The 18,745-nt window shown below is 33.5% G+C and overlaps 1 protein-coding gene across 1 annotated transcript in view; it reads right to left on the reverse strand.

The window, feature by feature from the left end:
* Positions 1 to 846: 846 nt before the first annotated feature.
* Positions 847 to 18,745, reverse strand: part of ValRS (Valyl-tRNA synthetase) — a 113,417-nt gene continuing 95,518 nt past the window's right edge. The window contains exons 23-26 of the mRNA XM_076453772.1: positions 11,442 to 11,553; positions 5,721 to 5,893; positions 2,791 to 2,940; positions 847 to 1,408 (exon numbers count right to left, since the gene is read on the reverse strand). Coding sequence (XP_076309887.1) covers positions 1,340 to 1,408; positions 2,791 to 2,940; positions 5,721 to 5,893; positions 11,442 to 11,553 — 504 coding nt within the window. The 3' untranslated portion in view covers positions 847 to 1,339. The remainder of the gene's footprint in view (positions 1,409 to 2,790; positions 2,941 to 5,720; positions 5,894 to 11,441; positions 11,554 to 18,745) is intronic.

Raw genomic sequence — 18,745 nt, forward strand, 5'->3', positions numbered from 1 at the left:
TGGTAAGTAATTATATAAAATTAATATTTTCCTATGCTGAAAATATATTTTTGATAGATACTTACTTCTATTCACATTTCCCATCCATCTTCCCCACTTCCACTTCATAATTAATTTTGAAGTGAAGATTGGATCAGCTCAGTGGCATTAAGTAGGGGCTAGAGGGGACTCAGCCCCAGGAACCATGGTATTAATGGGGCCCCATTAGTAATTTTATTCTATGTAAAATTACATGGGATATAGGGCCCACACAACCTTAAATTTGCCAGTCAGCTGCAATAGTAGGTTCTATCACACTAGTATTGGTAGACAACAGTTACATGCTAGTTTGCAAGTTTAAATGCAGCTGAACTGTGTGGGTATATATGTGGATATAGGTAACAGTTTCAAACTAGAATCAACCAAAAATGTATGTACTATAGAACAGATATAACCATGAGCAGAAATAAGTATGTATCAGAAACATTTTCAGTGTAGGAAAATATTAACTTTCAAAGGTAAGCTTCCTACTAATTCAAGTTAAACTGAAAATTCAATATTTTCACAATTCAACAACTTTGCAGAGCTGGCCAAAAATAAATTTGCAAAACTTATTAAATATTGTAATTCACCAATATTTGATAGACGCTTGAATTAAGGGATTAAAAACAAAATAATTTGAGATTTTAATAAGTTTGTATTCGATAGAACAACTGCTATGAAATGGTAAAAATAATTCATTCAGAAAATGAAAAACTGATTCTTTACTAATAATGAGGAGGTACTATAATATACACTCTAGATTTTAGTGCAGTATGTTAAGAAAGATTTTTCTTCATATATGAAGGTAATAATAAAACATTCACAAATAGCTGAACAATTTATGTGCTTTCTTAAAGCCTGCAAATATACATTATAAAGGATATCTTTTATTTCATATCTATTGACAGAGGTAAATGTGCAAATTTCAATGTTGTACTATTTGTTTACATTAAGACCAAGAACTTTTTTTTTTTTTGCATTTCCATTCATTTTAAATCAGACTCAAAAGTTTAAAAAAAAGAATGATCTTTATAATTACAACTGGTGGTTTGGAAAATACTAGTATTTCTTAAATAAATAACAGTTCTGCAAAAAAAAATGGATTTGTATTTTTTTAACTGCTTAAACCAGCTTTTCTCCACCTACCAGTCATAACTGAGCAAAATAAATAAAAAAATTATAGTTCGCTAAGAAAGTACTTAGAATTTTAAAGTATTTCTTCCAGTGGTAACAATATTTCAACTGTAAGGTGGAAAGCAAGAAATATATTTTATAGCCAGTGCTATAAAATTTTGGAACAAATTACTTATTTGTAACTTCAGTCCATCAACTCCAAAGCTGAAATGGTTTCTGCTACTTTGATTAACTCTCTCTCAATTTGTATTACCTGTACAGAAAATAAAGAACTTATCTTACTAAAGTCATGCAATATACTAAAACCTAACTCAGTCTCACATTAAAACTTATTATAATGATGTATGAAATATTTATGGACAAAAAGAAAACAACATACAAGTCAAATTAAAACCATGTTAATTAAGTGTAGTAAAGTGATTATAATTAAAGTAAATCATCATGCTTTTTTTTTAAAATACTAATCCATGAAATTAAAACATACTTGGAGAAACAGAACCCGTTAGTTAACTTACAGTATCAGAGATGCCAACCATTACGATTTTGGTCTATACATTACAACTATACACCCATACAAATAAATATTAAGACTTGTTGCAACTACCAAATTATTATGTATTATATAGGCCTATACAATAAAGTGATAAATTGTTCCCCCAATAGGTGAAAATTTCTAGTGAGATTCAAATAAATACTGATAATAAATAAAAGACATAGTCCAAATGGCTACTTGCGATAATCATGTTTGTGCTAGAAATTAAACAAAATTTGTATTTCCGATTTCTACCAATAATTTGAGTGCAGTGCTTCTCCATACTGGGTACGTGGGGGAATCCATAGTTACGTTATCAGTGCTTGTCAACCAATCAGTGCTCATGTAGATGGGTATTTCTTATTTTCTAAGAGGCATAGAAACACCAATGTGATTGTTCACAAGATGGAAAAAAAAAGAGGCCTCGTTCACCAGATTGTCTTGTTTCTGGCAAATTTAAAAGGACTAAAACTGAATCAAAAATTTAGGAAAGAGTTTGATGCAAAATATATGATCATTGCATTAAAAGTCAGTGACAGTCATGTGTTTTGTACAGTTTGTCACATCAATTTTTCAGTGGTGTATGGCAGAATAAACGATTGTTCCAGACATACAAAATCGGCATCTCACCAACAAAAGGCTGAGGCAAAGACAAAAATGATGCAGATACTGACATTTATGAGTAAGAATTCAAAGTATGAAAAATAATTTTTTAAATTTATTTATTAAATACATAAAACACAGTCAAAAATGAGCAATTTCTAGCAGTAATAAATAATAATAGTTATAATAATAATATAATAATAAACAGCTTAAAGACATTGGTCAGGCCTAGTAGCTGCAAATGATAAAGGGCTCTGTTTACAATCATTACGCTCAGTCATTTGAAATAGTTGGCATCTCTGCAGTATTCTATTTGTTTTTGTCTTCTAAAACTATCGTTTTTAAAAATGTAGTTAAGTATACTTATATTTTGATTTTCTTTCATAATTTCTGAATATATAAACAGATAGAAAGTAAACATTAATGTTCTCTCTCAGCAAAAAGAAAAAAAAAGCATTTAAAATGAAGTGTCAAGCAATAAAATACTATTAGTAAACTACCTTCTCTTTGCTTGCTGCTCTTACATCTGTTGGTACCTTGATTTCATAGTCTGATGCTTCCAGAGCAGCTTTGAGCTTCTTTGCTTGGTATTGTAACTTCTCTTGTTTCTGTTGTAATCGACTGATTTCTTTTGCAATATCCACCACTCCCTATAGAATAGACACAAAGTTTCTACTGACAAAATTTTCAGTGAGAAGTATCCTATGTTTAAGTCAAATTTTCACTAATATTTTAATAAGAAATGATTTGCACAATTATAAAACAGGGAAACAAAAGAAATACAAAAATCCCTTTCCTACAAATTTCTAAGCAACATGAAACATACATGCAGACATAAGATTTGAAAATGTATTTAATTATACAATAAAATCAGTTCTATGATGTTTCATCACAGTAAGCAGAAAAATAATTTTATATTTGTGGAGCTAAGAGCTATAAGCAAGTTTAAAGTTAAGTTTTCAACAATATAAAATAAAATGCTATCATAATTCACCTATTATTAAAAACAATCCTTACAGGTAGCAATAATACTTCGATTAAGTCATGTTTTCATATCAAATTCATTTAACCCTCTTTTCAGGAACATTTTTATCTGCACATCATGGGATTTTAGTGACTTAAAATCAAAATTTATTTAAGCTACTTTCTTTTAATGGTATACTAACATATACAGCTAATAATTCATATTTTAATATTATACAAGTTGTAATTTCTTACTTTTATAAAGTAAGAAAAAGTCCTGAACTTGACCTAGGTATCTCCCCTCTGATTTATTGACAACATATCTAAGAAGTATAAAATGTAGCATAAATTACTCATTGTAATTTTGTCACTGTTCAGGCAAAGTACAGTTTTTATAGCCTTCAATCTTAAGTTATACAGCTATTGAAATTGTCCATCAGACTCTTCTTGTCACATCCTCTCCTTCAGAAATTGACAATAATTCTCTCTGATGATTGATACAATATTATTTATGACCAATAGAAAACCAAGGTTTTACTCTATCAAATGGCATAACATATTACATTTCTTTCCACCCAAAGAATTTTCAATTATGCTCTCATTTCAAGCTTTATTCCCATTATTTTAACTTGTAATATAAAACATTTGTTTATCCTAAATAGCTTTTAACTTGTTACAGTATACATATGTTTATACTCAAATAGTTGTTATTGTTCTTATATCCCTTTGAACCCTGTTTGTCTACCTTTCATGCCTAATTAAACTGATTCACTTGGCAGTAGTGAAGCTCATGTTAAACTATTGAATTACACTTGAGCTACTAGCCAGCATACCTTATTCTTTAATATATTGTTATTATTTATTTTACTTAATCTAACCTTAACTAACTTAAGTTACCTATTTTAACATTTTAATTTTATAATAATACATAAAGTTTACATATCAATAACAAGAAATACTGTTGTTTTTCCCTGTCAACTTTTGATGGCAATGCAACCTTTTTATACTACTAATATTTTACTACATATTTTTTTGATTTAATTAAATAATACATCAAAGGACCCAATAATAATATGCAAGAAAGCAAACGATGTCCAAAAACTTTATAATTTTCCTGGCTTTCTATATTTTAACATTATATATGTTGTAAAGCAATATTTAAAGAAAGTCCTAAACTTTCCATATTTTTAGAATTGTGACATTTTCTCTATGGGACCCCCCCCCATTCTCTGATTTATTGACTACCCATCTAAAAAGTATAAAATGTGACATAAATTACTAAGCAAAGCACAATTTTTATAGCCTTCAATCTTATATTTTTTACAAATAAATGAAATAATTAATCAGAACTTTCTTGCCACTTTCACATTACATCCTTGCTTCTGGAAATTTCCAATACTTTTCTCTAACGTTTAATATTATATTATTTATTACATTGTTTTTTGAACAATTAATTGCCTATTTTGCTTCATGTTCATATATTCCTACAGGAAGCATATCAACAAGCTTAGATGAACTCCTAATGGCTAATACAATTAAGAACTTACAATTTATTTAATATTAAAATATAGATTAACTACATTCTTATGATATATTTATTGGTGTAAATGAGAATAAATAGCTTGGTTTTGAACATAACTCACTAAAACCTAAATACATGCCCAGAAAAAGATGTTCATAGTAAAGGTATGTACTTTAATAGATACCTTATAATGTCTTCAGTAATATTTTATATCACATTAAAGTCTTATACTAATCACTGGTGTCACAAAAGACATCAGAACACAAGCTATCAAGAAGCCTCATATAATAAATTTTGAAAGCATGCTGTTTTTCCTTCTGAGTTTTATAGTAATGTTATTGGTTTTAAAAAGAATAAATAAATGTGTGTATAATGTTTACAACAAATGAAATGTTCTGTAATTGTTTTACAATGGTTCATTGAAACTACCACAGACTTTGGGGCAGCAAAAATTGTTTTAGGCATACAGAGTAAATTCAAAATTGCTCCAGCTCTACATTTCACATAATATTCTCTCTTACTATAATGCAACAATGCTATAAAGTCTATATATCTACCTCTGTATGTGACTGAAATAATAAATAAAATGTTGCCACCTTGTTGTGCTGAAATAAAATCTTAATGCTAGAATTGGTGATTGGTGAAAGTTTATAAAATGTGGTACCCTATATTAAATGGCACCATAAACAAAAATCTATAGAAAAAGTTATGCTAGTAAATTAAATAGTTGAAAGACGATGAAATATGCAATATTATGAACAAGTTTTAGGTCTAACTCTGGACCAGCTATATGTTCTGTTAATAAAAAGTTTAAAAGTATGTTTAATCAGTTACGATTTTAAAAAAACTGTATAATCTTTAGTACATCTAATGGTTTGATCATCTAATAAAGATTTAACACACAGTTCACAGTTAAATACTTGATATAAGAAAGGAATTTTAGACCTTTAGCATTAGATGAGCTTCACACAGATCTGATACATGAACAACAGCACAGCCACATGGAGGATTTTCACCATCAAGAATATCCACTTTAGCAGAGCATGTCAAAGTTTGGAGAACTTCACGAAATGTGAGCAACAGTATCTTTGTTTCATCATCATCACTTTTCAGATATACTAAAAGAATAAAATTTTATATTTTGGAATATCTATCAAATTTTGAAGTATATTTTATAAACCATTTTGAAAATGTAACATCAGCATACTTTATAAGAGACCAAATTCACACTATTAATTCAAAAATTGTTTTGCAACCACAAAAAACTATTTATTATGGCCAAGTTATGACAATGCAATTGTGTACTGATATCACTATGCAACACAAATTTTGTTCCTGGACAGTATGTGTTATTTCTTAATTGCTTGTCATAAAAGTATAGAAAATGGCCATTATTCCCTTCAAACTTTGCTTTTGTGACCTAGATAACAAATTTTAGAAATTAACCTATTTTCAGTGTAAAAACAGACAAATTTGCACATTTTCATTTACACAAGGTCCGAATAAAACAATATATGAATCAAGATTTACATGTATTTATACTAAAGTTATACAAAAATGTTTAAAGTGAGTAGTTTTTTGAGATTTGTGACTCTAATGTACCTCACTTTCATGTATCAGCCCCCAAATATAGTCTCCCATCATGTTTTTGTTATACGCTCCTTGGTAGCGGCATTCAACGTCCAGTATATCTTGGTGGAAGAGCTCGCCTTGCTCCTCTCAGTATGCTCCCACGTTCTAGTTGAATTCATTAAGATGAGTGTCAAGGATATGGACTTTCAGGGACATCCTGCAGCCCATTTTGCCATAGTTCTTCTCCAGAGCCTCAACCAGTTCCACATAATTTTTGGTCTTGTGATTGCCCAAGAAGCCCTAAACCACTGTGATAAAGCTGCCTCAAGCTTTTTTTCCCCTTTCTGTTGAGCTGCTTGAGGAATTTTGTGTACTCCAGGATCTTCTCTATTTGTGGTCCAACAAAGATTCCAGCTTTGACCTTTGCCTCAGATAGCTCAGGGAGGAAGTCTCACAGGTACTTGAAGGCTGTAGACTCCTTATCAAGAACTGTGAAAAATTGTTTCATAAGACCCAATTTTATGTGCAATGGTGGGAACAACACCTGCTAGAGTTTTACTAGTGGCTCACACTTGACACTGTGTCTCCCCACAGAGAACTCAGTCTGTTGTGGTCAGTACTTCCTGTTATAGTGCACTGTGGTGTTCCTCCTGTTCCAAAGGCAAAGATAACAGGGAAACATGGTAAAGCCTCCTTGCAGACCCATCAGGAATGCAACCATTTTGAAGTTTCCGATAACCTCCCAGCCAAACTCATCATACTTCAAGGCTTCTAGCAAGGTCTTGACGATGTTGTTTTCCACTTTGAGGTGCACCAAATGAGCCAGGGAAAGAGACAGATACTTATTCCCATTGTGGAGCAGCAAAGCTTTGAGGCTTCTGGATGAGTAATCAATGAAGAGGTACTACTCATTTGGGTTACAGGCAATTCCAATTGCCTCACACAGACCGGATACATTGTGGCAGGTTTAGAATTTGTACAATATAAAATCTTACTATTCAAGTAAGCAAAAATTACCCTTCTTACCTTCTAGTTTTTTTTGCAGTGATCGCAGGTAAAATGAGGTGCCCATGGTTTGTCTTGATCCTGACAGGGATGCTGAAATATGCCTTGTAAGCTTGACACATCTTAGCAGATGCTGTCACAGTGCACTTTTTCATTCTTGTCTTAATAAATTGGCCACATACATAGTAGAATGCATCTGCAGAATGCTTGCAGCTTCTTGATGCCATCTCTGATAAAATCAGATAGGTCTATGTGTTCACTTAGGCAGCTGAAACTAAATTTAAGTGGCAAATGGAAAGTTCTAGAAATTTTAAAAGGTTCTAGAAAATTCTTGCAAGTTCTACAACATTCTAGAAAGTTCTTGAATCTACCTGGAATGTTCTGGAAAATGTGTAAATTTGAAAATTTTATTACCCAGGTCACAAAAGCAAAGTTTGAAGAGAAAAATAGGTCTTTCCATTTACTTTAGGCATAAGCAATTGGGAAATAACACTTTCTATCTAGGAGCAAAAAAAAGTAAAAATTTTGTTACATAGTGTATTCTAAAATCTATAATCAACTTGCAATTCAATACCTGTGATTAAAAGGAAAAAAAATGCTCACAAGTAATAAAATGTAATACCAAATTTCAAACATGTAAGAACAATCAAGACATTCTATTATATTAAAGTGTAGTCTGAAGTACTGTGAATAAACTTTAGTAACTTCAAATAAATGACTATTAACTTCACAAAATAAACAAATACTGTAATCAATTTAAGGATAACAAATAAAGGTACAATAAAATACAACCATGAATGTGTTCCATGCAACATGTTTCAAGTTTGTGTTTTATTGAAAGCTAACCCTTCATTGCAGAAGGACAATCCAGAGAAAAATGTTATATGTTAATTTTTTATAGAACTAGTAAACGTTTCAAATTTAAAGGAATTGTGAGTATATTTTATTACATACATTAAGAGCTGTATAACACATAAAATTTCATTACTGGTAATTGTCTATATGGGTATTAAATACTTAGAGAGAACCTTCCTAGATTTGTATTCTAAAGACAGCTGGGTATAGGTGTTAAAATTAATTAAAATAATGTACAGAACAATGTTTCAACCTTCTTAAGTCATCTTCAGGTTAACAAAGAGAGTTTGCAACTGACCGTTGCCAGGCACATCTTAAAGATGAGTGTGTAAACAGGTATGAAGATTGTAGGGGGCATTGCAGTTAGATGTTAGCTTATTAATTAATATAGGTATAAAGGTGTTCCTTAATATTCTGCTTTAAGTAGGGCTTCTTTGATTTTGTTTGTTTGTATTTATTTCCCTACTTAGTATCTTGGTATTTTCTGTGATTGTCTGCTGCTAGTCTGATTTGCTGCATTCAAATAAGTGCAAAAGTTTTTTGTTTTGTTTTTTTCTGCTTGTTTCTCCAATACAGATCTCATGGTAGTTGTTGCACTGCCTTTTTGTGAATATTGTTGATGTTATATTTATCAGTGTAGTTTTTACATAGCGTGGACTTTAGTTTTGTTTCTGGTTTTTGAATAAATTTGGTGTTTACTATAATGTTATGTTTAAAGTTTTTTCCAAATGTTGGTTATTTTTTGCTAATATCAGGAATATATGGTATGCAGCAGTGCAAAGTTTTATCGTTTGTTTGTTGTTGAAGACTTAGCCAGAAGACTAGTGATCCATTCAACACACCAGAAAATAACAATTGAAAATAAGACAACTTCTACAGCAATCCTATTGCCAAACAAAAACTTATCTTTCCAAGTAAAACTGAACACACTATTTCTACAAAACACCTCAAAACAGTATCTTTAACAATTTTTTCAGAGAATTCTCACATAGAACGATCAACATAATTTCACTGAAAAGAAAGCTAAAAATACAACCTACACAGAAAGATACTAATTCTATAAACAAACTAAAACAGGACAACAACATCAAAATTCTAAAAGCAGATAAAGGCAAAGCAATAGTTATAATGAACACAATTGAGTACATTCAAAAAATGAACAACACCTTATCAGAAATAAACAAATTCAAGCCAATACATGTAAATCCAATAAAAACACAAGAAAAACCAACTAAAAGAAATGCTACTACAAATGAAAAGAACAACACAATCTCGGAAAACTTTTATTCCTACCTACGTAAGACCAACTCATGCACACCACAATTATATGGTATCCCCAAATCTCACAAGCCCGATTTTCCACTACAACCCATAATACTGACCTATGTATCATTGAACAACAACCTTGGTAAATACAGTGTGAACATTTTCTAAATATGTAACATCACTGGCTCCTTTTTCAGACTCTTTTAACTTTAAATCTATTCTTGGTCAACTAAATCGTAAAGCCTTGATGTAATCTCCCTCCTTCACTGAAGTCCCAACTACCAAAGCCTACGTGACAGCTTTAGAATTTTATATCCAAGACCCCATCCCATTAATATACATCCCCAATAACAAATTAGCAACTCTTATAGAATTCTCTACCACCAAAACTAACTATGTTCAACGACCAAAACTACTCACAAATAAATGGCTTAAGTATGGGTAATCCCGTGTCACCAGTTCTAGCCAATATTTTCATAAAACAAATTGAATCTGAAATGGTAAATTCAATTCAACACCCACAACTCTACTGGTGCAGATATGTTGATGATACAATTGCTGTATTCACATCTACAGAACACGCACTTAGTTTTTCAACCACATTAACTTCATACATCCAAACATTAAGTTCACCCATGAAAACGAGAAAACTAACCAAATAGCATTTCTAAACCTCAAAATCACAAGAACCAATACACAATTCAAAACAGAAATCCAAAGAAAAATCATCCATACTGGATTATACATTCCCTGGAAGTCAGCACATGAAACAAAAACCTCAACATATTAATACACCAAAATAAACACAGTCACCTGATGAAATGAACAAAAGAAAACATTTTATCAATAAATTTCCTTCAAAAACCATTGAAAAAATTATACATGTACACCTAGACAACAACAAATGTTAATACCTTACACTGCTACATACCATATATTTCCAATATTAGCAAAAAATAACCAACATTTGAAACAAAATTTATTCAAAAACCAGGTACAAAACTAAAGTCCATACCATGTAAACACCACACTGATAAACACAACACCAACATCATTTACAAAATACAATGCAACAACTGCCACTACTTCTATATTGGAAAAATGAGTAGAAAAATGGAAACAAGGTTCAAAGAACACAAAAGACACCTTCATATGTTTTTGAATATTGCAACACAAATAAACACAACATAACCACAGAAAATACTAACATACTAAGAAGAGAAACAAATACAAAAATGTAAAATCAAAAAAGCCCTACTTATACAAGAACACAAAATAAAATTGAACCAATATAAATGAACGCCTTTGTTCCTATATTAATTAATATCCTAATATTAACTGCAATGCCCCCGACAATGTTTTACCCATTTACACTCTCGTCCTTAAGACATGCCAGGCAATGGTCAGTTGCAAACTCTTTTTGTTAACCTGCAGATGACCTAAGACGGTTGAAATGCTGTTTGTACTTTTTTTTAATTACAGTTTTAACACCCATACCAGCCATCTTTAGAATACATTTTACTTTCTAGATTTATTAGTTAGATATCATAAGTAATAAAACATTTTAGAATCTTCAAAAATATAGGTCATCTCACAGTTTGTAAAAATTCATCTGCTTTTATAAGAATTTAGAATGTTCATGTTGAACCTACCATTCACTGAGCTAATTAAAAAAATACAAGTTATTTGTATGTTCTAAACTATCAACTACAGAACTTGATGATATGAACCTCAATACACTTTGAAGAGTGACAGTTTTTTAATTCTGATTCAAAAGTTACTGAAGTCTAAACCAGTGACACGTCTCAGACTAGCAACATGTACTTCTATCCAGTATCAAGAGAATATCTATGTAAGTATTAATGAAAACACTTCAAGCATAAATACAAATTATGTAACCAAATTCTAACACATGGCAAACATGAATAAACTGAACTCATTATGCATGTGTACAGAAGTAACACTTACAGTCCACACGAGTTTTTGCCAAATTGTAATCAGAACGCAGAGATCGGATCTTGTGCACAACATCTTGAATAAAATCAACATCTTTCTCAAGTTGCTCGTCTCTCCATGGATACTAAATAAGAAAAAAATTAACTGTTTTTTGTTCAAAATAAGCATATAATACTATATTATCCTCACTGTAATATTTATGCCCAGTCTAACACTAGAACAAAACAGTAACGTTGTCTTACTTAGTTTTTTAAGTTAAATTCACATCAACAAAATGTTAAATCCTAATAAAGCAATTTTCAAAAGCAATAAGTTATTTTTGCTTAAATATAATTGAGTAAGTCAACAAATGAGAAAAAAATATTACATTTAAATGGGATACAAAAATAAGTCTAAATTAACAAGTTCAAAGCTGTTTTAAATAATATTTTCTTAATACAACAAGATGACTTGCAATTATGTTTTTTTATTCAGTTGTATGTTAATAACCAGAAAATGATATTGGGTACAAAACTTCAGACACTCTTTATCTATTAAAATTCCCCTTGGTGTGGATTCCTGCATGTGGTGAGGGGACCTCCCAGGGAAGGTTCTGTTCTTTCAGTTTACCTCCTCTGGGATCTAAACTGAAAGAAACATCCTCCCACGTGTTTGCCGTGCGTGGCGACCCGTGAAAGGGAGGAGAGGATGCTGGTGGTTGAGGGGTCCAACCCTAACACACCACTTTGGCCTTGAATTCCTGTAGATGGGCAGTCTTTGGGTGGCCCCCCTTGAGTCAATCGGCTAGTCCACTTGGGCTAGAGTCAACCAAGTACCAGTGTTGGAAGTTCTCAATGGGTATTGTGGACATTTTGTCTGTTGCTGGTGTTTGGGTATAGTGCTCACGAAACCCTGGTGTTGCTGCAATGTCCTTGCATGACATTGTAGTGCGTCCCCTCGTAGGGCTCCATGGTCGGTGGGGTCAGTGGGTACCGAAATTTTCTTTTTTTCCTATGAATCCTCCAACAAAAAATTTAAATAAAAGTGAAAAAACAGTCAATAGGTAAACGACCACATCTTGAAAACTCTGAGCAGCAATCTTCAACATCTGTAACACCTGAACCCCATTTTCTTATATTACATTCTCTTTCAGAAAAACCTTTAGGGCAAATGTCCCCCTTTTTTTATTCAGAAAGGACTAGAGGGACTTGCTGGCTCTCCAGAATCAGTAAAGAAGCTTCAATCTGGAGACATATTGGTTGAAATATCCACATCCCAACACAGTGAACTCCTGTTGAATTCAAAAGCAATTGGGGATGTACCTATTGAGGTTACCCCTTATGCTACTTTGATTTCATCACGAGGAGTTATTGTTGAAAGGGATTTGAAGAACGTCCCAGAGTCAGAGATTCTCGATGGTCTCTCCACTCAAGGAGTTTCTGCAGTGAAGTGCATCTCCACTCACAAAGATGGAGTTACACTGCTGACAGATATCATTGTTTTGACATTTTAGATCACCACGTGCACCTGCCACCATCAAGGCAGGTTATCTAATTTGCAGGGTACGGCCGTATATTCCAAACCCTCTCTGATGTTTCCAATGTCAGAGGTTCAGCAACTCAAAGACATCATGTTGTGGTTCCCTGACATGTGCTCGTTGTGGTGGCAAGGACCACGATGCCTATGAATGTGACATGGACCCACATTGTGTCAACTGCAATGGTTCCCACCCTTCCAATTTTCGTTCTTGCCCAAAATGGTTGGAGGAAAAAGAGGTGCAGCATTTGAAAATGACTCATAACAATAGTTATCCTGAGGCTCGGAAATTGCTGTCCCCCACTCCATCTTGGGCATATGCTGCCGCACTTCGTTCCTCAACTACAATGGGAGTGCAGACAGATCTCTCTGTGACTCCAAGAGAATCGTTTTCAAAACAAATGAAAAGCCTTTTGACCTCCATGGTTAAAAAGGTTGATGAATCGACTTCCACACCCATCTCTGTTCCTCCCAAATACAGACATTTCTCCTGATACATCTTTTTCTCCCACCCCACGATGCAAAACAATCATTCATTTGCATCCTCAGTCACTGGAATCCCCTTCCAACAACAAAGAACTGCCCAATCGACACAGGGCAGGATCCATGGAGGTCGATATACCTCCTCTGAATAAGGACAGTAAGGAAAAAAGACGTGATCAAAAACAGAAGGGTTCTTCCAGCCACTTTGCCTACCCATTATTAAGAATGGCCATCTTGATACAATGGAACTGTCAAATTTTATGTTCTAATCTGGATGATATCAAAACACTGATTACTTCCTACCATCCTGTATGTCTTTCCTTACAAGAAACATTTCTAAAACCTGCTGATACAGTCACCATTCAACAGTTTTCTCTGTGCAGAAATTACAGGCTGTGTGATGGACGAGTACATGGAGGGTGGCACTATTGGTTGATCAGCATGTGCCAACCCTGTTTTTGTCACTCAACACACCCTTGGAGGCTGCAGCCATCCGTGTTTCCTTGGGTGATACCATCACTGTTTGTTCTCTCTACCTGTCCCCTGGGAGAGACATATGATCAATCAGACCTTGATGCTCTCATTGAACCATTGCTGTCTCCCTTTCTAATCCTGGGAAACTTTAATGGGCATCATCCCCTCAGGGGGAAATGCTGTTATTGATAGGAAGGGTCACTCTGTAGAGCGTATACTCTCTGATCACAATCTTTCTCTTTTCAATACTGGTTCTTCCACTTATTTTCATGCACCTGGTCAGCCCTTTACTGCTATTCATCTCTCAGTTTGCTTCCCTTCATTATTTTCCCATTTTTCACGGAGGGTTGACAATAACCCAGTAAGCAGTGATCATTTTCCTATACTTTTGAGAGAGACTGGCCATGGTCGATGCCACCCTACCTGTGTGCCCCAGTGGAAGCTGGATCAAACAGACTGGTCCACTTTCACTGCCATCGTAAATCAGCCATCAATAGATGACTGTGTGGCAGCAGTAACTGACTGTATTATACAAGCAGCTGCTCAGTGTATTCCTAAAACCTTGACACATTTTCCACAATATCCTCGTCCGTGGTGGAATCCTGCTTACCACTTGGCAAAGAAGGCTCAAAAACGGGCCTGGGATACTTTCCGTAGATATCCCACATTTTCGACTGCATCACTTTCCAACAGGCCCATGCACATGATAGGTTGGTAAGACGTCAAAGCCAGAAGGAATCTTGGATTAAGTTCACAACTAGCATATCTTCTACCACCAGTTCCAAGGTCATATGGGACAGGATTCGAAAGGTCAGTGAGCAATACAATTCTGTCCCCCTCTTGATCTTACTCTCTGATGGCCAAGAGGTAGCTGATGTCTGGAGCATTGCTGATACTCTAGGTGAAAGCTTTTGCCGGGTATGTAGCATTTCTGCTTGTTACTCCACCTTCTTGGCTATCAAGACTCAGGCAGGTTTCACCTCTTTCCTTTCGAACTGACTGTCCTGTCAAACTGACTATAATTGTCCCTTTACATGGATGAACTGAAAATGGCCCTTCATTGGTCTGGCAGTACATCTGTTGGACCTGATGATGTACACTATGACATGCTGTGCTATCTCTCTCCTGCTTCTCTTGATATTCTTCTAATTGTTTTTAACTGGATCTGGCAGGAGAATGTTTTTCCTGATGCCTGGTGCCAGGCTATTGTCTTACCTTTCTCTAAACCTGGGAAAGATCCCTTCAAACTACCTTCCAATTGCTTTGATGAGCTGTCTCTGTAAGACCTTAGAGAGGAAGGTTAATGCTCATTTTGTTTGGTTCCTCGAATCAAACAACTTCCTCTCGCCCACTCAGTGTGGGTTCCCACGACAACATTCCACCACAGACCACCTAATTCGACTTGAAACGTCAATTAGAGAAGCCTTTCTCAAATGCCAACATCTTTTATCAATATTCTTTGACATTCAGAAGGCTTATGACACAACATGGAGGTATGGCATTTTGCGAGGCCTCCATATATATGGGTTACATGGCCATTTATCCATGTTTATTACAATTTTTTTAATGGACAGAAGATTCCAAGTTTGTGTGGGTTCGACACTTTCCCGTTCTTTTGTACAGGAACTTGGGGTCCCTCAGGGCTGTGTTTTGAGTGTCACACTTTTCAGTATAAAGATAAATGCCATCATTGAACAACTCCCTCTCACTGTTGCAAACAGACTCTATGTCAACGATTTTTACATCTCGTGTCAGTCGTCAAACATGAGATATATTGAGCGGCAACTACAAACTGCCCTCAATCATGTACTGAAGTGGACTACGGCAAACGGCTTTAATTTTTCTCTCTCCAAAACAGTTTGCATGCACTTTTGCCACCAAGAGGTATTCACCCTGATCCTGAAATCCGTATCGGTGGAGTTTCGCTGCCAGTGGTCCCTGAGACCAAGTTCTTGGGGCTTATCTTTGACTGTAAGCTGACCTTTATACCACACTTAAAGCAGCTACGGGTCAAATGCACAAGAGCACTGAACATCCTCCATGTCCTCTCTACCACCAGTTGGGGAGCAGATCGATGTTCTATGTTAAAGATATATTATGCTCTTATTTGATCAAAACTCGACTATGGATCAATTGGTCTATGGCTCTGCTTACCCTCGGGTTTAAAGATGCTGGACCCCATTCATCATCAAGGACTTCAACTCTGCACTGGGGGTTTCTGCACCTTCCCAGCTGAAAGCTTATACATAGAATCTCATGAACCTTCTCTGCACCTTCACCGTTTGCAACTGTCTTTACTATATTCTTCGAAACTTAGTTCCTTACCAAAGCATCCCACCTGGGGATGTGTTTTCCTTCCTCAGTGGGCCTTACTTTTTCAGAACAGACGATCTGCCATTGCTCCTTTTGACCTTTATAATTTTTACTACATTGACCTTCAAATTATACCTGGCTAACATTACAGATAACATAATGAAGTAGTGCACATGCCCTCATGCATCTGTATCTAAGGGAACAAAACCAGCCTTTAGAAAGTTACCTGTCTAAGCTGTGTTTTTATGAACTAGTATTTTGTAAAATACAGCCACATTTCAGTTACTACACATTATATATGTATATACATAAGTATAATTTATTAATAAAGTTCTTAAAGTTATTAATCTTAAAACACAGAAGAGTAAATAAAGAAGTTTAGCAAAGTATTATTTCCGTCTAGTTATGAACATTGTACTCAAATTTGTATGAATTTAATTTTTTTTTGTTTTATGTAAGCATTTCAAATGACCAAAAATCAAGTTATTACATCAATACCATAGAATTCCACTCTAAATTTATCAAACTTAGTAACCAAGGTGTTATTTGGGTGGAAAAATAAAATAAAATTTGGAGTTAACTTACAAGCTTGAAATCTTCTAACAAAAAAACAAGTTGAACATTATAATATTTCAAAATTGCTGAGAAAGCCACTCATTCTAAGCTTTCCATTTGTTATTCACATGACACACAAAGTGTGTCTTCAAAAGTAGAAAGGGGTGGACTGTGCATGTTTTGAAATACGAGTGATATCTCAGCATGTAGAAGATTCTTATTTTATATTCTATATTGTCAATATCGCTAATTTGAGTTCCTAATTCATACAAAACTCTACACTTTGTATTTGGACATCATAAATACATAATTTAAAGCAATGCTCTGTTCAACATACCATGTGACACACAGAAATCAATATTTAGGTGCATTCTCTTAATATTTATTTACTTTTAAATTAAGAAATTAACTACCATATAATACTAAATTTTCAATTATAATTTATAGTTCTATATCAAACTTACTGATATAAATTAGTGAAATAGTAGTTCAATAACTGTTTGAACGCAAGTCAAAAAGCACAATGACAGGGCCATTGATACGTGACTCATTATGATAAGGTTCAGGAAGATGTGTAAAAAAACATCTGCAAGTTGCTTGATTTTTATAGTAAAGTTTACACTTATTCTACTTTACATTGTTATTTACATTATTTTGTTTTCAAATATTAATACAAAACGAATTAAAAGCAAACAATGACTATAATTTGAAAACTAAGCAGGTTTTATTTATAGAACAAAAAGTTGGTAAATTAACCAGAACTCACAACTAGGATTTTATTCAGTGATTGTGCTACCATAAAATATACAGATCAGAAATGCTAAACTTCTGAAACTGTTTTGCAACAAAATATGAAAATGATAAATTTTCTTCAATGTAAATGTTAACAATCATGAAGTATCAAACATCAGTTTTAATTTTGTGACATTTCATGAGGTTGAACTGCTAGAAGTCTAAAACTGGAGACCTTATATACAGCAATGAGCAAAGAATGCAACTAAATCAAGCAATAGTTTAAAGCATTTCCAATGAAATACAAAAACAAAGTTTAAATTTACAATGAAAACCATGTCCAATAATCAACATTAAGAGGTCTTAAAATTATAACTAGGGAATTTTAGTAAGAATAATATAATATATATTGCTTTAAACTTTGCTAACAATGAAATTTGTTTTTTCCCTAAAATGGGCTTCAGGCCAAAATGTTAAAATGAATGCACATGGTAAGTAAAGAAAGCATTTTTATCTACTTCTTTTCATTGTGTAATTTTTATGGAGAAATTCCATTCTTAAAAGAACACTAATGTACAATAGTACTTAACAGTATGGATCAACAAGCATTAAAAATAATTCATGCACCAAAACCTACCATATTGTAGTTTCTGAGTGGAAAACTGACCATTAAAGGTATTGGTTATGATATATTATGTGCACATATACTAATAATATTGAAAATTTCTAAGACAGCAACTTTTTTATCTACTACCTATCTATCTGATCACAACAGCACACTGGTGCCTAGATGGCTTTGGACTATTGCTAAAATATTTCTCCAGCTCACCACACACACACACACACACACACACACACACACACACACACACACACAGGTATAACAAATGAATGGTAAATATATCTTTTCGACCAAATTAAACCTCAAGAATGGTGTTATGTATAGATGGATAAACTTGCAATTGTTTCTAAAAGTAAAGTACACATATAAAATAAAAAGTAAACAAACAAGACTTAAAAATGATGAATTTTAAAATCAAGTATGGATCCTACTATAAAAAGTAGTGAAGTAAAGATTAGAACCACCATGATTAATTTATAAAATGTAATCTCTTATGTGGCAGCTCTTTTCATTCACCTATTAGCCAAAGTAAGAATTAAATTTTATAAATTTGTAATTTTGGTTTTAATTCTTGTAAATGTTATAGTTAACAGGGATATGGCTATATTGAAAGTTTACAGAT

Source organism: Tachypleus tridentatus, chromosome 1 (assembly GCF_004210375.1).
Source record: "Tachypleus tridentatus isolate NWPU-2018 chromosome 1, ASM421037v1, whole genome shotgun sequence".
Classification (NCBI taxonomy): Eukaryota; Metazoa; Arthropoda; class Merostomata; order Xiphosura; family Limulidae; genus Tachypleus; species Tachypleus tridentatus.